Consider the following 20,682-nt stretch of genomic DNA (forward strand, 5'->3'; position numbering starts at 1 on the left):
TGAAGCATTATCGAACAAAATGTGACACTGAGCAACCGGGGAAGGTATTACGACAGGTGACCAAAAGCTCGGTCAAAAAGATGTGTTCGAAGGAGCATCTTCAGACAGGTGAGAGACAAGCTTTATATAGCGCATTAAAAGCAGGAAAACACAGAGGTTTAGGGAGGGAATTATGGTGTATTATATCCAGCTGGCTGAAGCACATTGGGACAAAGGGAGAAAACAGATTCAAGACAGGTCAACATTGGAGTAACGTGAAGCTCTTGCATGACTGCACAGCTGGAGAAGGTTAGAGATAGGGAGAATGAGGCCAATTGGAGTCAAACACAACGGCAATAACTTTAAAATCAAGATGTTGGTTACCGGAAGTCAATGTGAAATCAGGGAGCAGAGAACTGATGGGCAAACAGGACTTCGCACACGTTAGGAGAAGGACAAGAGATTTGAGTGAACTCAATTTAATGGAGGGTGGAAGCTGGGAGGCTGGCCAGGAGGGCACTGGAATGGTCAAGTATGAAAAGAGTAGTGCACAAGACAATCCTGTAAGGGAAAGACAATCAGTACGGCATATTTAAAAACCTTTGTACCTAAATGCATGCAATTTTTCGAATGAGCTGAAGACACAAATAGAGACAAATGGGTATGATTTGGTGAGGATTACTGAAACATGGTTGCAGGAGGACCAGGACTGGGAGTCAAATGTCCAAGAGTACTCAGTATTCCAAAAGGATAGACAAGATGGAACAGGAGGTGGAGTTGCTTTATTGGTTAAGGATAACATTATGGACATGCAGTGGCAGCCATGGTGTGAGTGGTCGCACATTTGCTGGCTACCGCTCGTGGCGGTTTTTTCGGACCTTTTCCGTGGTTAACGGGTGGATGCGAGGAGGCAAAAAGATGCAGGAGAGTGTGTAGAAGAGATTGACACACTGGTGTATGGAGCTGAGGGCCAGAGGCGGTCGCAAAAGAAGGAAGCAGACTGCAAATGATGGTGGGGTGCCTGCGACGCACGTGGAGATGGCGGAGGGCAGGGAGCGGCCCTGCCGGATCAGTGGTCAACAGAGCAGCTGGTGGGGTTCGTGAACCGGATGTTCACCCTGCAACACAAGGAGAATCTGGAGGGCCTGGTCCGGGCGGTGGATTCGATTAGGACAGTGATCGACCGCGTGGAGATGAGGTTGGAGGCCAGGGGATCCAGAGGATGGAGGAGGTAGAGGGGGAACATGAGGAGTAGCTCCCTCGATGGCAGCGGAGATGGGGCTGATGCGGGATCAGCAGAGGTGGCTCCAGGAGAAAGTAGAGGACCTGGAGAACCGATCACGCAGGCAGAATATTAGGATTGTGGGCCTGCCGGAAGGAAGTGAAGGAGTTGACGCATATGTGGGGAGGATGCTGGAGAAGCTGCTGGCGGAGGCAGCATTTGCACAGCCTCTGGACGTGCGTCGAGCGCACAGGGAGCTAATGAGGCAGCCCCAGGAGAACGAGCCGCCGAGAGCGATGGGGAGATTTCATGTAGTGCACGAGGGATTGTTTCTTAGAGCAATATGTTAAGGAGCCAACCAGGGAGCAGGCTATTTTAGATTTAGTATTATGTATCAAAGGGTTGATAAATAGTCTTATAGATCATAGAATATACAACTGTACAGCACAGTACAGGCCCTTCGGCCCACGATGTTGTGCCGAACTAGTCTGAAACTAAGATCAAATCAACCTACTCCCAATCATTCTAATGCACTCCATATGCCTATCCAATAACCGCTTGAAAGTTCCTAGTGTCCGACTCCACTACCATAGCTGGGAGTGTGTTCCACGCCCCAACCACTTTTTGAGTAAAGAACCTACCTCTGACATCCCTCCTATATCTTCCACCATAAACCTTATAGTTATGCCCCCTTGTAACAGCTACATCCACCCGAGGGAAAAGTTGCTGAACGTCCACTCTATCTATCCCTCTCATCATCTTATACACCTCAATTAAGTCACCTCTCATCCTCCTTCGCTCCAATGAGAAAGGCCCTAGCTCCCTCAACCTTCCCTCATAAGACCTATCCTCCAATCCAGGCAGCATTCTGGTAAATCTCCTTTGCACCCTTTCCAATCCTTCCTATAATGAGGTGACCAGAACTGCACACAATACTCCAAATGTGGTCTAACCAAGGTCTTGTACAGTTGCAGCATAACCTCACGGCTTTTAAACTCAATCCTCCTATTAATAAATGCTAACACACAGAAATGCTTTCTTCTCGGCTCTATCCACTTGGGTGGCAACTTTCAGAGATCTATGGACATGAACTCAGAGATCTCTCTGCTCCTCCACATTCTTCAGAACCCTGCCATTAACCCTGTAATCCGCATTCAAATTTGTCCTACCAAAATGAATCACCGCACACTTATCAGGGTTAAACTCCATCTGCCACTTTTCAGCCCAGCTCTGCATCCTATCAATGTCTCTTTGCAGCCTACAACAGCCCTCCACATTATCCACCAATCTTGGTGTCATCAGCAAATTTACGAACCCAACCTTCAACTCCAACATCCAAGTCATTGATAAAAATCACAAATAGCAGAGGACCCAGCACTGATCCCTGTGGTACACCGCTGGTGACTGGGCTCCAGGATGAAAATTTACCATCTACCACCACCCTCTGTCGTCTATGTGATAGCCAGTTACTGATCCAATCGCCAAATTTCCCTCTATGTCATGCCTCCTTACTTTCTGCATGAGCCGAGCATGGGGCACCTTATCAAACGCCTTACTAAAATCCATGTATACAACATCAATTGCTCTACCTTCATCTATGTACTTAGTTACCTCCTCAAATAATACAATCAAACTTGTGAGGCAAGGCATACCCCTCACAAATCCGTGCTGACTATCCTGGATTAAGCTGTATCTTTCCAAATGATCATAAATTGTATCCCTCAGGGCCCTTTCCAATAATTTACCCATGACCGAAGAGAGACTAATCGGCCTATAATTCCCAGGGTTATACCTATTCCCTTTCTTGAACAAGGGGACAACATTCGCCCCTCTCCAGTCTTCTGGCGCTATTCCTGTAGACAGTGAGGACATAAAGATCAAAGCCAAAGGCTCTACAATCTCATCCCTCGCCTCCCAAAGAATCCTAGGATATATCCCATCAGGCCTAGGGGACATATCTATCCTCAGGCTTCTCAAAATTTCTAACACATACTCCTTCCGAATATCTACCTCCTCCAGCCTACCAGCCGGTATCGCACTATCCTCCTCAACAACATGGCCCCTCTCCTTTGTGAACCCTGAAGAAAAGTATTCATTTAGGGCCTCTCCTATATCTTCAGACTCCATGCACACATTCCCACTACAGTCCTTGACCGGCCCTAACTTCACCTTGATCATTCTTTTATTCCTCACCTGTGTAAAAAGCCTTGGGGTTTTCTTCGATCCTACCCGCCAAGGACTTCTCATGCCCCCTCCTAGCTCTCCTAAGCCCTTTCTTGAGCTCCTTCCTAGCTATCTTGTATCCCTCAAGTGCCCTAACTGAACCTTGTTTTCTCATCCTTACATAAGCCAACTTCCTTCCTCTTGACAAGACATTGCACCTCTTTTGTAAACCATGGTTCCCTCACTCGACCATTTCCTCCCCGTCTGACAGGGACATACATATCAAGGACACCATAACACTTTGCACCAGGAGAGTAAGTTTTACTCTGTATTTAACCTGTGCAGTAGCTGTCCCGGGAGTGTTTGATGGGACAATTTAGAGGGTGCTTTACTCTGTACCTTATACCCTTCATTAAGTTGAGATCCAAAGTTCTGTTGTTCTCTATCCTAACTTGCACTATTGTTCCATTCAACCACCAATGTGCTCTGTCACCTATATAGACTCCCTCCCTGGCAATGTCTTAACTTTAAAACTCTCCTTGGTTTCAAATCCCTCCATGACCCTACCTTTTCTATCTCTGTAACCTACTCCAGCCGAACCTTTTTCAGAGAACTCCGCTCTTCCAATGCCATCCTTCTCCCCCCATTAATGTTTTTTCACACCTTCAATTGCCTAGACCCCCAAGTGCCGGCACTCCTTTCTTGTCCTTAAGAATCCTCTTGGAAGGAGTGTTCACAACATGCTAGAATTTCAAATTCAGATCGAGTGAGAGAAGACAATAGTGCCATACTGGAGCTGTGGCGTTGGGCAGAGGTAATTATACAGGTATGAGGAAAGAGTTGACCCAAGTAAACTGGGCACAAATAATTGAAGGTTGAACAGTTGAGTAACAAGGCAGATGTTCAGGGAGATATTAAATAACTCTCAATTAAAATATATACCTGAGTGGCAGAGGAATTGTAAAAGGGAGAAAAACGTTCCATGACTCAACAAGAAAGTCAAAAAGACAATGGCAAAAACTAGGGCATACCATATTGCAAAAGCTAGTGGTAAGCCGGAGGATTTGGAGAACTTTAAGGTTCAGCAAAAGGCTGCTAAAAATAAAATCAAAAGAGCTTAGATGAACTACAAAAGGAAACTAGCAGAAAACATAAACACTGATAGAAAAAGATTTTATATAAGTATATAAAGAGGAAGATAATAGATCAAGTAAATTTGGTCCCCGAGAACCATACTGCTAAGGTCATAATGACGAACGCAGAGATAACGGAGGCACTGAACTAATATTTTGCCTCGGTCTTCACGGTAGAGGACAATACATTTTTTCCAAAAACTGCAGTTAATGCAGAGGAACTTGGTGCAATAATCATCACTAGGGAGACGGTATTGAATAAACTAATGGAATTAAAGTCAGATAAGTCTCCGGGACCTGATGGCCTGCACCCTAGAGTATTGAGGGGGTTGGCAGCAGAGATAGAAGATGCCTTGGTTATGATATTTCAAAGTCCCTGGATTCTGGAAGAATCTCGGAGGATTGGAAACACACTAAATGTGACGCCCCTGTTCAAAAAGGCAGTGAGGCAAAAAGTAGTAAACTATAGACCAGTTAGCTTGACCTCTGTGGTGGGGAAGTTGCTGGACTCAATCATTAAGGAGGAGATGACTGAACATTTGGTAATACAAGCTCCATCCACCATTATCAGCATGGTTCTATGAAGGATAAGTCATGCTTGCTTGACAAACTTGCCTGAGTTCTTTGAGGACGTAACCAGCAAGGTGGATAATGGGGAACCAGTGGATGTGGTTAGCGAGACTTCTTGAAGGCTTTTGACAAGGTGCAGCATAAAAGATTGACCCAGAAGGTGAGATCGCAGGGGATTGGGGGTAGAGTGCGAGATTGGATTGTGGATTGACTGACTGACAATTGCAACAAAACTTCGCTAGTGACACGCAGAGGGTGGAGAATTTGCAGAACTTGCTGCCCCATGGTGCGGTGGAGTCATAGAATAGAATCAGAGTCACTAAAGAATCTATACAAATGATCTGCAAGCAGGGACAGAGTGCAACGTGGCACAATGTGCAGATGACACTAAAATAGGTGGGAAAGTAGGCAGTGAAGCGTGGATACAGACGGATATAGATAGGCGAGGAGATTGGGCCAAAATTTGGCATATGGTCATTTTGGCCAAGAAATAGAAAGCCAAATGATCCAAATGGAAAGCAGATTCAAAATGCATCTGGACAGAGGGATTTGGGTGCTTTTGTTCATGACTCACAGTCTGTATGCAAATACAGAATGCAATTAAAAAGGCAAATGGTACAGCGACACGTTGGCGCAGTGGTTAGCACTGCTGCCTCATGGCACTGAGGACCGGGTTCGATTCCACCCCCAGGTCACTGTCCATATGGAGTTTGCACATTCGCTCCGTATCTGCGTGGGTCTTACCACCACAATCCAAACATGTGCAAGCTAGGTGGATTAGCCACGCTAAATTGCCCCTTAATTGGGAAAAAAAGAATTGGGTACTCTCCTTAAATTTATCTTAAATAAGGCAAATGGAAAGTTAGCGTTTATTGCAAAAGGACTAGAGTATTTAAGTAGAGAAGTGTTGTTGCAATTGTATAGGGTGTTGGTGAGACCACATCTGAAGTAGTGTGTCCAGTTTAAGTCTCCTTATTTGAGGAAGGACGTGGTGGCATTGGAGGCAGTTCAGAGGAGGTCCACCAGATTGATTCCAGGGATGAAAGGGTTGACGTATGAGGAGAGAACAGTTTGGGCGTATACTCGCTGGAGTTTCGAAGAATGAGAGGGGACCTGATCGAGGTATATAAAATACTAATAGAGATTGATAAAGTAAGCGTAGACCAAATGTTCCCCTTGTGGGACAATCTGGAATGAGAGGTCGTAGATATAGGTTAAGAACGGAGATGAGGTGGAACTACTTCTACAGAGGGTGGTGAATTTGTGGAACTCGCTGCCCACAGTGCAGTGGAGTCATAGAATAGAATCATAGAGTCAGAGTCACTAAATGGTTTTTAGAAGGAGACAAATATATTTCTGCAAAAAAGAAAACGGGATAAAGTGATATGGGGAACAGGTATGGAGGTAGTTTTGAGATCAGGAAGAGATTCAGCCGCGATCTGATTGAATGGCAGAGCAGGCTCAAGGGGCTGAATTGCCTACTTCTGCTCCAAGTCCCTATGTTCCATTGTGTCTGTGGCAGTGCTTTCAAAAATCATCAAGTTAGTCGATTTCTCCAGCTATTTCCTTATATCACTGCATTTTCTTTCCTTGTTTATTAAGTACTTATCCAATTCCTTTTTTAAAATCTACTAATGTACAGCTAGCCAGTACATACCGAATCCCAACGACTCGCTACCAACAAAAATGCTTTTCCTCATATCGCTAGCGCTTTTCTTTGCCAATCACCTTAAATCTGTGCCCTTTGATTATCAACACTCCAACCATTGGAAAGTTTATTTTTATTTACTCAATTTAAACCTTCGATGAATTTAACAGATTTATCGTATCTCTTATCATGGTGTTCCCTACCCTTAAGGGGAACCACCCTAGCTCATCCAGATGACTAATCACTCATCCTTGAAACCATGTAATCTCTTTAAAGCTATCACACCATTCCGAAAGTGTGATGGGTCCAGGTTTGGACACCGTATTCCAGTTGGGGCTGTACGTTTGTTCTGCCAAGTCTTTGCATACCTCTATTTATAAACCTTAGGATCCCATATGCATTGTTAACCTGTTATGCCAACTTCAAAGACAGATGCACAAATACCTTCTGTTCCTGCACTGCCTTTAAAATTGTACCACTTAGCTTATATTGCTTTAGATTGTACAGTGGGTGTACCTACACCACATGGACTGTAGTGGTTCAAGGCGGCGGCTCACCACCACTTTCTCAAGGGCAATTAGGGATGGGCAACAAATGCTGGCCTAGCCAGTGAAGCCCACATTCCATAAATGAATAAAAGTAAAGATTGTTTTCCTCATTCTTCCTGCCAAAATACATCAACAGCAAATGTCAAAATTGTGGCCTGTATCCCAAGTCCAGGTCAATAATGTATATCAAAAACAGCAGTGGTGATAGCGACCCTGGGGAAATATCATTATGTACCTTGCTAAGTCTGCAAAACCAGCCCTTCATCACAACTGTTTTCTATCCCTTAGCTGACTTTATATGCAATCAGCTGTTGTCCATTTCACTTCATTTTTTCATCTTGATTGTGAATGGTTAGGGATAGTTTAAGTAATTTATATTTGTATTGTGGGCATTCGAAATATAATACATGTTTTACGCTTAATTTGTGTTTCTGTATTTGGCAAAAGAGCCAAAACTTCAGTTAGGTTCATGTTAAACAAAGGCCTGTCCTGTCTATTATTTAGTTTCACTTTAAACTTTACTTGCATTGTAATTAAGGATGTATGGCATAAAAGCAAAATACAGGCTTTAAAAAACTGAAGCAGTTGCTTAGCAACCAGAGACTCACACTGAAAAGTAGAAGCACTTTTGAGTTCAGTTGAACTAGAAAACCGAGAAGAGGAACTCTCTCAGAAACTACCAGTACAGACAGGACAACAAAGTAAGTGGAAAAAAGCAAGTCCCAGAAGGTAAAGAACATAGCGTTCCAGAAACCAGGGAATGAAAAGAGGCGCCCCAGGAAGACTGAAATCAAAGGGACAAAGAACCTGAATCTGAACCAAATTACTGTTCACTGAAGTTAAGGAAAGGGACAGAGAGAGGCCTCCCAGTTAAAGAGAGCTGCAAGGTACAGATGTAGAGAAGTCAGACATTGGAAGTAATCTGAAGGTTGGTGACCTTAATACAGCCTTTGAAGCAGTTGTGTTCTGTAGGTGTGGCCGAGTACCTAAGAGAGCTTGAATGCACACAGCCTAGGCCAAAAGAATACCAAAAGGATGAGTTGAAACCCTGGAGGTGGATGCAACTGAGAGAAAGCCTTGTATGGGAGAAGATTTCAAAATTTGTTCTTCAAAAGTGGTGATTGGAAACCCTTGCGTGGAAGCCAGAGTTACAGTGAAATCAATTGGCTCACAATCTGGGGGATATTGATGAGAAATCCAAAGACGTTGTGCTAGGTGGCACCTGTCACTTGATTTAAAAGTATGTATGTGATATTTTGCCTATTGGTTTACATAGACTGTGTACTTACTGAGAACATTAGCGTATAAGATAAATTGTAACTCGTGTTATAAATCCTTATAAATCGGTATATATCCATAAAGGTAGCTGGGATGAAGCAGTAGTGAATTATAGACAACCTTTTCTTGTTTTAATAAATAATTTATCCTTCTGTTAAATGTTAATCAGCAATCCTCTGACTTTGTCCACGTCTCTGAACAAAAAAATAAAAGTTAGTCTACTTAGCTGGAATTATAGAACAATTTTACTATATCTATTATGCGATACTTTGTCAAACACCTTTTGGATGCCTAATATAAATAACATCACCTGCACCATCCTCATCCACCTTCTTACTTCATCATTTCAACAAAGTTAGTCAAGCACAATTACTCCTTAAAAAATTCATGCTGGTGTTAGGATACTGGACCAGATCCCAACATTTGTTAGGATACCGGACAAGAACACCAAACAACTTTCCTTTTAATTTGTAAAACTGTGAGGAAAGGTTACTCCACCCAAGAGTGATGACTCTGACCAATAGGTATATTTTATGTTAAAACAAACTTTAATTTAAACACCAAATTAACCTAATTAACATCAAATAAAATAGCTTTACAATCATCAGTTCTTCAACAAATGGAAAAATTGAAATTACTATTTAAGCCTGCTACTAACTACAATGAAGCAACCCAATACAGTTCAAATGCCACTTGTAAATAAAGTTAACAAAGCAGGTTGACTTGCTCAGTTATGTAGAGACTTGAGAGAAAGACCCTTTCAGGAGCAGAACCAGTATCTGCTCAACCTAGCAGCATTTGATAAAACAACTGCTGTTCAACTTAAAACAAATCCTTCTGACTTGTCAAGACTCAAATTCTCTGGCAAACTACAAAACTATGGACAGACTTGGTTCCTCACATTAATTATATCATCTATATAATAACAATCTTTATTAGTATCACAAGTAGGCTTACATTAACTCACTAAGATATCACATGACCTGCTTAGCTAGGAGGAAAATGACCCCCTCATTAATTATCTACTCTCCAGAGAATCTCCAGCAATCATAACAATATCCCTCAACATCCCATTTGCCCTCTATATGGAAACAAGTAAATGGTTAGAATCAATCATGACCTCACCTTTTACGACTTCTAAATTACAGCTTTAGCTGACAGTTTGGAATACCTTAACCTAGGTTCTTTAATAATATTACTGCAATAAATATATACCATTACCCAGGATTTTAATAACATTACTGCCGCAAGTATAAAATAAAGTACATAACAATTTCTACAATCATCATACTGGCTTTTCTTTCTTTGTCCACACTTGCTCACTTCACTGTTCATTTTCCCCTGAATTATCATTTCTAAAAGCTTCTCCGTCATCAGCATTGAACTGACTACCCTTTAATTGCCATGTTTATCCTTTTAAAAGACAAGGGTGCAACATTTGCAATCCTCCAGGCACCACCCCTGTATTTAAGAATAGAAAGATTATGGCCAGCACCTCTGCAATTTCTACCGTTACTTACCCCAGCAACTGAAGGTGTATCCCAGCCTAACCAGCTGACTTTTCCACCAAATGCTGCCAGTCTTTCAAATACCTCTATTTTTATCTCATTCAATATCCTGACAACCTTCTTGTTCACTGTAGCTTTGGCAAAATCTTCTTCCTTGGTAAACACTACGCAAAGTTCTCATTTAGCACCTTTGCCATGCCTTCAGGCTTCATTTTCACCAACTGAATCTCTGAACATGCCAACAGAAATTATCTAATGTTTCTTGAGCTATTGTTTAGAGACAATTTAAAGGAGATCAGCCTAGTCTGTCAATCCAAATATTAACGTTTCAATTAAGCTGTTCTAGCCACAAACCACTTTACCTTAATTTCTGAATGAAGGTACTGACACCAAGTAAATCATTTCAGGAGAAACATTTTTCACTGAACAAGCAAAAAGGTCTGGCCAATTAATAATACTAAGACAAAGGAATTGTCACAAATAGACAGCTAGCTGCAGTAGTTGTTAAATCTAATCAGAATTTACCAAAAGTTCTGCAGAGCTCTCCCCATTTTCTTACAATTGATTACTCATTGGTGGTGCTCAAGCGAATTTAAGTTGCACCTTTTTCACAATTCTAGTAGTTTTTCTTCAAACCTTTTTTCGGTATCTGGCAAACATTTGGTTACAGAAATAAAATTAAAGCACAAGAATCTTAACTGGTAATTATTTTGATGTAATGCTTTACTGCCCAACCTGAACAAGTCAATATTAGGCAACTTGGAATCTGCGCTCTGCCTTTTGCCCATGGAAAACTTGGTGTTACAAAAGGTGGCATCATAGAAGAGGTCACAGCTGTGATTTCCACCTAGTTACCTTCTCTGTCATGCGAGGGTCATCGTAATACCCAAGAGTCTCATATGATCAAATGGCTATAAACACACAAATCGTGAAGTTGGAGACGCATTACCAAGTACAATCTGCAAAACCTCTGTAAGCTACAAAAATATTGATTGGTACTGGGAATACCTAGCAGCTCCCATAAGTGGGAAAACCCTGTACAGTTCTGCATCCATTGCCACATTGAATAAGCATTCCTGAGGTTGATCGCTGCGTACCCAAAGTCAAATGTTACCTTATTAAAGGCCACAACTCTAACAATATTGAACTTTTGCTTTTTAAACAACTTGCTTACTTTCAAATACACAAAACAAGGAAAGGTTTTCACAGCCTTCCGACCTTGAAATAACATGAAGTCAACCGAGACATAGGAGAAGAACAATTTCTACCTTTATTAAGAAACAGCTGGCTTAACTTTCTCTTCAATGTGGCTACAAACTCCACAAACCCCCAGAGCTGCAGGGCATATCCAGAAATCAAACCAACTCATGTGCAGAATTTCAAATCAAAGTGATAAGCTAATTATACAGCTCTACAACAAGAACATTAGCAAAACTGAGCAACTTAATATTAATAATAATAATCTTTATTAGTGTCACAAGCAGGCTGACAGGATACAGTAGTGTACTAATACAGGATAGCAATCCAGATGTTGGAGGTGACAATGGGAAATAATTAAATTGTATTCGATTGAACAATCTGGGCTGGCACTAGTACAAATGAACTTGCAAGCTGCTCGATATTTCTATAATTCAATACACAATTGCCTCATTAATGTTCTTCAGGAAACAGAACCAACATCCCTACCTCACCTGGCCAAAGCAACCCCAACCCTGCATTACATGACTTACTCTTAAAGCCCTATGAAATAGTCTGCCAAGTCAATCAGGTGTACAAACAATTGCTATGAATCAGGCAGCCAGGCAAGGGAAATACAATGGTACAATCATAAACTAGAGATGTGTTTCAAGAAGCAATAGTTTAAAGCAAACAGATTATGGTGAGACAAAAAGAACCAGCCAGGCAACAGCACATGGCTTAGCTTTAACATCAGATTTCTGGGGATGTCGTGGCCATTTATTGGTGACATATCAAACAATTATTTTCCAATATATAGACACGACTTTAAAACAGTTTGTAACAGCACTATTATAAAGTTGTTTACTTACCCTCACTGTCCCACTGTAACCAGAACCAATTTTGTACAAGCCGTCTTTAGCCAAAAGATACAGGAATGAGCCATCACTCTGCAGTAGACACCAATCATCTTCATCTGTAAATACCTCTTTTAGAATCCATTTGTGCATTAAAGCTACTTTCTTTATTCCATTAGTGAACCAGTCCTGTATTTGAATTTTTCCAACTAAGACTGCTTGCACACTCCTTTGCAGAGCATTTAGAATGGTTGGCACCTAAAAGCAAGTAAAACTGACATTTTAAATTGAGCTATCACACAAAAATGCTTACAAGGTTGAATGACTAACTGGATAAGTACTTCTGAATATCAAGCTGCAGTAACTTCATTTGATGCAGGATATTTATTGGATATTCATCATATATTATCAGCATCTTCAGTGGGCATAAAATTTCATGAAGAGTCGGGCCAAGGAAATATGCTGTCCATTTGATTAGCCTTCCTATTTCTTCCAATGACTTGTACCCTCACATATATGTAAATAGCTTCACACTGGGCTAAATCGCTGACTTGTAATGCAGAACAGGCAGCAGCGCGGGTTCAATTCCCATAACAGCCTCCCAAACAGGTGCCGGAATGTGTCGACTAGGGGCTTTTCACAGTAACTTCATTGTAGCCTACTTGTGACATAAGCGATTCTTATTATTATTAAATAGGTTTTCTTTCTGAACTATGTATCAAATAATTTATACTGAAGCCCACCCAATTCACATCAATAAATTCAACCACCCAGAATAATCCGAATGATGAAGAATTTGTATCTTTATAGGGTCTTTCACAGAATAGAACATTCCGCCATTCTTCAGAGGTTACTTAGATGTAAATAAGTGGGCATGGATATTTGATTGAAAGATCATTCTTAGGATCAAAAATGACACTGAGGTTGCAAACAACCTGGTTCAGTCTCAAACCTGTTGCCAGGGCGAGGGATGGGAGTTGGTAATTGGGGAACGGAATTACTGAGGAGTACCAAAGGCACTGGCTTCAATCTTCCCAAAATTAAATTGGAGTTAATTTATGGTCATCCCATACTAGATGCCAGAAAAGGCAAGTCTGACAATTTGGAAGCAGCGGAGGGTGAAGAGAAGTGGTGATGAGGTAAAGCTGGATGCGATCAGCATACATTTAGAAAGTGACATCGTGTTTTAAGATGACACAAAGGGGCAGCATGTAGATCAGAAATAATAATAATCTTTACTGCCACAAGTAGGCTTACATTAACACTGCAATGCAGTTACTATGAAAATCCCCTATTCGCCACATTCCGGCGCCTGTTCGGGCACACGAAGGGAGAATTCAGAATGTCCAAATTACCTAAAAGCACGTCTTTTGGGACTTGTGGGAAGAAACCGGAGCACCCGGAGGAAACCCACGCAGACACAGGGAGAACGTGCAGGTTCCGCACAGACAGTGACCCAAGCCGGGAATTGAATTAACCATGTGAAAAGAATAATTTATTTTTCTTTAATACCCCTTTCATTTAAAGAATATGTGGTATAATTTAAACCCTGTCCCAGCAATCTGTACTCGTGTGAACATGACCATTATGATGGTTCCCACTGAGACTTCCAGTTGCGGCTATGCAGTTAAGTCGCATGTTCGGCAGCTCCCGCTTGGAATGGGCTTTTGGGCTCTTTTCAGGGCTCCCAACGGCATTTTGGCGACATTTCCCGGTGTGGGAAGAAGACTGCAACATTCCCCCGACAGTGTATGGCTTGGACCAGGAGCGGAGCGACTAAAAAAGTGGTGGTGAACCCAAAGAAAGTGCGAGGGAAGAAGAGCAAAATGGCGGCGGGCGGGGACCAGGCAGCGTGGATGCAGTGGACGCAGGAGCAGCAGGAGGCTATCCAGCACTGCTTCAGGGAGCTCAAAGCGGACCTGCTGGAGCCGATGAAGGCGTCTATCAATAAGCTGCTGGAGACCCAGACGGCCCAGGGGGTGGCGATCCGTGAGGTCCGACAAAAGATCTCCGATAACGAGGACAAGATCTTGGGCCGAGCGGTAAAGGTGGAGGCGCACGAGGCGCTCCACGAGGAATGGCAGGAACGGTTCGAGGAGATGGAGAATCGGTCGAGGCGGAAGAATCTGCGGATCCTGGGCCTCCCGGAGGGGCTGGAGGGCTCAGACGTGGGGGCCTATGTGGTCACCATGTTAAACTCGCTGATGGGAGCGGGGTCCTTTCAGGGGCCCCTGGAGCTGGAAGGGGCCCATAGAGTGCTGGTGAGGAGGCCCAAGGCTAATGAGCCGCCGCGGGCGGTGCTGGTGCGGTTTCATCGGTTCGCTGATCGGGAGTGTGTGCTCAGATGGGCCAAGAAAGAGAGGAGCAGCAGGTGGGAGAACGCGGAGGTTCGAATATATCAGGACTGGAGCGCAGAGGTGGCGAAGAAGAGGGCCGGGTACAACCGGGCGAAGGCGGTACTGCACAGGAAGGGGGTGAAGTTTGGCATACTGCAGCCGGCGTGACTGTGGGTCACCTACAAGGACCGACACCATTATTTTCAGTCCCCGGAGGAGGTGTGGGCCTTTGTTCAGGCCGAGAAGCTGGACACAAACTGAGGGTCGGGATGGGTGATCGGGGATTGCTGTTGGTGTGTTACATTTTCAGGGGGGGTTCTTTGCTCGTTTCTTTTTGATTCGGTGTGGGTGGTTAGGGTGGGTTGGGCATTCTTTTGGTTGGGTCTGCCGGGTGGGCTCTTGGAGGGGGCAAGTAAATGGAGTAGGGGTGGATGGTCGGTAGGAGGGGATGGGGCCCCGCGGGGGAGGGTGAGGCCCGGGTCGGGGGTGAGGGGACTGAGCCTGTAAAAGGAGCTGTGCAAGAGGGGGCTGGGCCGGGCAGGTGGAAAGTGCGGGCTTTTTCCCGCGCTGAAGGCTGGAGGGGGCGGGGCCGGGGCGGGGCAGCGAGGGTTGTTTCCCGCGCTTGGGATGGAAGGGGGAGGCGGAGTGCCTGCTGATGGGTAATGGAAGGAGGAGGGGATGTTCCACAATGGGAGGAGTCGAAGGAGAGGCGGGAGTGGCCGGGGTCAGCAGGAGTCAGCTGACTTGGGGGAGTGTAATGGGGGGAGCAAAGGAGCTACGAGGGGTTCTAGCGGGCGGGGGGAGACCGGGTTGCTGCTGGTATGGTCAAGGGGGAGCTGGAGCGAGTAGAGGGGGTTGGGACGGGGGTCTGCCGCCGTGTGGAACGGGTCGGGCGTGGGGTGCGGCACGTGGCTGGCCGAGGAGGGGTTATGGCTAGTCAGCGGGGGAGAGGGGCGGGTAGCCCCCTGATCCGGCTGATAACCTGGAATGTAAGGGGACTGAACGGGCTGGGCAAGTGGGCCCGGGTGTTCATGCACCTGAAGGGGCAGAAGGCGGATGTGGTCATGCTCCAGGAGACACGCCTGAGGGTGGCAGACCAGGTAAGATTGAGGAAGGGGTGGGTAGGTCAGGTGTTTCATTCGGGGCTGGATGCCGAAAATCGGGGGGGGGGGCGATCTTGGTGGGAAAGAGAGTGCCGTTCTAGGCGTCGAGCATTGTGACAGACAATGGCGGCAGGTATGTAATGGTAAGTGGTAAGCTGCAAGGGGAGAGGGTGGTGCTGGTCAACATGTACGCCCCTAACTGGGACGATGCGAGATTTATGCGGCACATGTTGGGTCGGATCCCGGACTTGGAGGCCCGATAATGGGGGGGGGGACTTTATCATATCATAGATTATCATAGAATTTACAGTGCAGAAGGAGGCCATTCAGCCCACTTTAACACGGTGTTGGATCTGGCACTGGATCGCTTCAGGTCTAGGACGGGTTGGAAGCCGGCGGCAGCTAAAGTGCTGAGGGGGTTTATGGACCAGGTGGGAGGGGTGGACCCTTGGAGATTTGCAAGGCCGGGGGCGAGGGAATTTTCATTCTTCTCGCATGTTCATAAGGTTTATTCCCGGATCGACTTTTTTATTGTGTAGGGCGCTGATAGCGAGAGTAGAGGATACCGAGTACTCGGCGATAGCCATTTCGGATCACGCCCCGCATTGGGTAGACCTAGAGGAGAGGGACCACGCCCGTTGTGGCGCTTGGAGGTGGGGCTGTTGGCGGACGAGGTGGTGAGTGAGCGGGTCCGAGTAAGCATAGAGAGATACCTGGAGGCCAACGATAATGGGGAGGTCCAAGTGGGGATGGTCTGGGAGGCGCTGAAGGCGGTCGTTAGGGGAGAGCTGATCTCCATTAGGGCCCACAAGGTTATGCAGGAGGAGGAGGCGGCCTCGGTGGTGGAGTTGAAAGGTAAGTGGGAGGAGGAGTTGGGGGAGGAGATCGAGGAGGGGACGTGAGCAGATGCCCTTGGGAGGGTGAACTCTTCCTCTTCATGTGCAAGGCTCAGCCTCATACAGTTTAAGGTGCTGCACAGGGCACACATGACCAGAACAAGGATGAGCCGTTTTTTGGGGGGCGAGGACAGGTGTGTCAGGTGCTCAGGGAGCCCAGCAAACCACACCCATATGTTCTGGGCATGCCCAACGCTGGAGGAGTTTTGGAAGGGCGTATTGGGGGGGGGGTCTATTTTATTTTTGTTTGTCTACACTGGGGGATCTGAGGGGGTGTATATATTTGCTATGTTTGCCATGTGTTAATTCAGGGTGTTAATTTATTATTTATATATGGGGGAGGGGTCACGGGGGTTGTTTTATTTTGTTTTGTATTTAATTCTATTGGGTTCCTTTTTCATTTTGTTGTTGATATTTTGTAAAAACTTCAAGAAAGATTATATGCACATACAGACATATGAATTAGGGATAGTCCACTCATCCCCTCGAGCCTGTTCTCCAATTCAATAAGATTATGGCTGACCTGACTGTAACTTCAATCCCACATTCCTGTCTGCCCTCAAAATCCATGCACCCCTTGTTAATCAAGAACCTATCAAGCTCTACTATAAGAATATTCAAATACTCTGCTCCCACTGCCTTTTGAGGAAGAGAGTTCCAGAGACTCACGACCCACTGAGAAGAAAATTCTCATCTCGGTCTTAAATCTGTGACCTTTTTTTAAAAAAAAAAGTGATACCTAGTTCTGGAGTTTCCAACCAGAAACATCCTCTCCACATCCACCCTGTCAATACCCCTCAGGATCTTAAAGGATTTGATCTTTACCCTGATAAACGCCAATCGATACAAACGTCACCTCTCCGACCTCTTCTTATAGACAACCAGTCCATTCCTGGTATTAGTCCAGTAAACCTTCCCTGAACTGCCTCTAATGCATTTACAATATTTCCTCAAATAAGGAGACCAGTACTGTACTCAATATTTCATGCAATCTCACCACTGCCCTGTACAACTGAAGCATAACCTCCCAAATTTTGTAATCAACTCCCCTCACAATAAACCATAATGTTCTATCAGCTTTCCTAATTACTTGCTGTACCAGTATCCTAGCCTTTTGTGATTCATGCCCAAGAGCACTCAGATCCCTTTGCACCTCAAGAGCTCTGCAATGTCTCACCATTTAGGTAAGCTTCTTTTTTATTCTTCTGCCAAAATGAACAATTTCATATTTCCCCACATTATACTCTATTTGCCAGATTTGTGCCCTCATTAAACCAATCTCTGCCCTTTGTAGCCTCCTTACATAGTCTTCAATTTACTTTCCTACCTATCTTTGTATTGTCAGCAAACCTTCAGTTTCTTCATCCAAGTCATTGATATAAATTGTAAAATGTTGAGGCCCCAATGCAGATCCGTGCGACACACCATTCGTCACATTTTGCCAGCCAAAAAAACCCGTATATGCCAATAGTTTCCCGTTAGCGAGCCAATCTTCAATCAATGCCAATAGGTTAGCCCCTAAACGATCAGTTTTTATTTTCTGCAATAACCTTTGATGTGGCACCTTATCACGTATTCTGCAAGGAACATTGCTCCAAGGATCAAATACACAACAAATAATCTGATTTATGTATTTGAGCCAGGAATTCAATATGAGAGGACTGCATGGAATTCAGTTTGGTAAATTTAAATTAGAATTATTCTTGAGCACTTGTCTAGCTCTTTGAATAATGTTTTGAAACCCAAACTAAGCATCACCTAATCACATATGATCATAATATGTCCTTTTACACTATCTTCATAATAATCTTCATTTTTGTCACAAGTAGGCCTACATTAACACTGCAATAAAGTTACTGTGAAAATCTCCTCGTCGCCACATTCCGGCGCCTGTTCAGGTACGCAGACGGCGAATTCAGAATGTCCAATTCACCTAACAAGCACGTCGTTCAGGACTTATGGGAGGAAACTGGAGCAACCGGAGGAAATCCACGCAGACAAAGGGAGAACGTGCATACTCCGCAGACAGTGACCAAAGCTGGAATCGAACCTGGGGCCCTGGCGCAGTGAAGCAACAGTGCTAACCACTGTGCTACTGTGCCACCCCATTATGATCCTTTGCTTTTTATCTCGACTTTGCAGCAAAACAAATCCTACAAATCAGTGTTGCAACAGATGCACTCATCAAACTGATATCCCATCTTGAATATTGATGCTATTTGCTGCATGCAAACCTGTAAATTATCCAAGCGGATCTTGGCTAATCTGCACCTCAACTCCTATTTACCCATCTTATCACCATATCCCTTGAGCACCCTCACCCAACAGCAATTTACCAAACTAGAGTTGTGAAACTTCCAATTGATGCAGCATTCATATAATCTTTCGGGGGACAGCATTTAAAATTCGGTATAATGATAAAGGACAGCCAAAGGAAATTGGGAAAAAAAATCTTTCCAAACAAAATTAAGTTACCTGAATAGGTTGGCAAGCATGGCTGCCATTACTGGTAAGAATTGCTGACACGGCCTGTAGAATCTTGCCCGTATCTCCCCACGCAACTACCAGACTGAAGAGGCAGGCACAGGATAAAGCAGTCAGTGACTGGCTGATATTGTCTGCCATTCCAGTGCTTCTTATTGTTGTCTCTAACAATAAATGGAAGAGAGATTCTGCGGACAAAATCACATTAACCATCAGTGAAGACTCATATTACTCAGATATAAATGGCTCAATTCATCATTGCCATTATTCAGAGTCAAATGCATACTCAATCGGGATCTCAGAAATATTAATTTGAGGGTAACCTTTGCCCTCCCTTCCCCCATCTTTAAATTATTCTTGCGAGCCTACCACAGAAAAGGACCAAAGAAACAGAAAAGACACCTGCTCTCAAACTTCCAATGCAAGCGTAGACTCTCTCTTTTGTCAGCAAGCATCCATGGTCAATCCCGCCCAATGACACTGCCAAAACCAGGGAAGTTGGAAGCTATAATTCACGTGTTAACAATTCCGCACTGCCGATCAGAAATAAAATGGATATTGTCTCTGATTTTTGAAAGGCAATTTTCCTAATTTTACTCATTTGGAAATCAATGTTAACCAGTGCCATTCAAGATTGAGGCAATTTTTTTTTTTTTTTTTTTTTAAACTTGTTTCTCAAAATCAAGCTTTTGCAATTGGCAGCTCCCTGGATCGTGGTCAGCATCAAAGCTAGCCTGTGACCTCAAAGGCAGGTGGCTACAAAGATCTAGCATCTCGGCACAATGGATTTCAATTCTCCCCGAAGTTGATTTGAGTTTGATGCAAAAAAGTCAAGGGAGTCTGCAGAAGTCTTGCAACAGCGATATCATCAACCAGGTAAACAGCCAATCTCAAAGGAGCATCCTCAGACAGCAAACTAGGAAGTAAAATGCACTGGTAATCCTTCACTTTTATTCAATTTCACCAGGAGCGAAATAAATTATTGCAGCATACGTATTGAAAGTTGGAATAGCAAACTTCAAAAAAGTGATAAAACTTGGAATTTTACCAGAATAGCACATAAATGTAGCATTTGTTTTTCCAAGGCCAAACAGGGTCTTCTACAACAGTTATAACTTTGTACACCATTAAAACCCCAGTTGTACCTCAATGATAAGGGTGACTTTTTGGGAGTTTTCAATCGGGATATCAAGGAGTGAAAGGAGAACCTCAGGCAAGTTCAGTGATTTGTAGTTGATTACAGTCTGGGGACTTAAAACAGCACACCCAACGGAGAAGCAGGGAATCATGGAGAGCAACTTCCACATTCACTGCAAATGGGTGAACTTCAAATGTTACTGCCAATTCAAGGAGTAGCAATGGTGAACACTGAGAAATTCGCCATCATTTCGACCACAAAATCTAGACCATTAATTGAAGCATTTTATGCCATGAAGAATAAAACTTTCTACATTTTTCCCCAAAAAATATGCATTGTACAGTTTTAGATGACTAACTGAATCTTCAATTAACTCTTCCAAACTCTGGTCACTTTCTTCCTTCTTTGCCACTGCATGACATGCATTGACTATCACAACAACTTAATAAATCACCAACTTTAGCTCTACAGCAATACTTCATTCATCAAGCCTAATACGTAAACTTGTCTCAATTCCGATAGGTTTAGGAAGACCCCATTTGAACTTCCAGGACATTCAATGGTGGCCGCACATTTGGTGGCTCCCGCTCAAGAAGGATTTTGTTGGTCCTTCCCGACCCGTATGGGGGTCTTTTTGAGGGCG

General features: G+C 44.0%; 1 protein-coding gene across 19 annotated transcripts in view; it reads right to left on the reverse strand.

Moving 5' to 3' along the window:
- mycbp2 (MYC binding protein 2) overlaps positions 1 to 20,682 on the reverse strand; it is a 224,287-nt gene that overhangs the window by 161,978 nt on the left and 41,627 nt on the right. For all 19 annotated transcript variants that reach the window (XM_072476174.1, XM_072476181.1, XM_072476189.1 and 16 more), the window contains exons 5-6: positions 18,893 to 19,089; positions 12,098 to 12,340 (exon numbers count right to left, since the gene is read on the reverse strand). In XM_072476174.1, the coding sequence (XP_072332275.1) occupies positions 12,098 to 12,340; positions 18,893 to 19,089 (440 nt within the window). The remainder of the gene's footprint in view (positions 1 to 12,097; positions 12,341 to 18,892; positions 19,090 to 20,682) is intronic.

The sequence above is a fragment of the Scyliorhinus torazame genome, chromosome 15 (genome assembly GCF_047496885.1).
Source record: "Scyliorhinus torazame isolate Kashiwa2021f chromosome 15, sScyTor2.1, whole genome shotgun sequence".
Taxonomy (NCBI): Eukaryota; Metazoa; Chordata; class Chondrichthyes; order Carcharhiniformes; family Scyliorhinidae; genus Scyliorhinus; species Scyliorhinus torazame.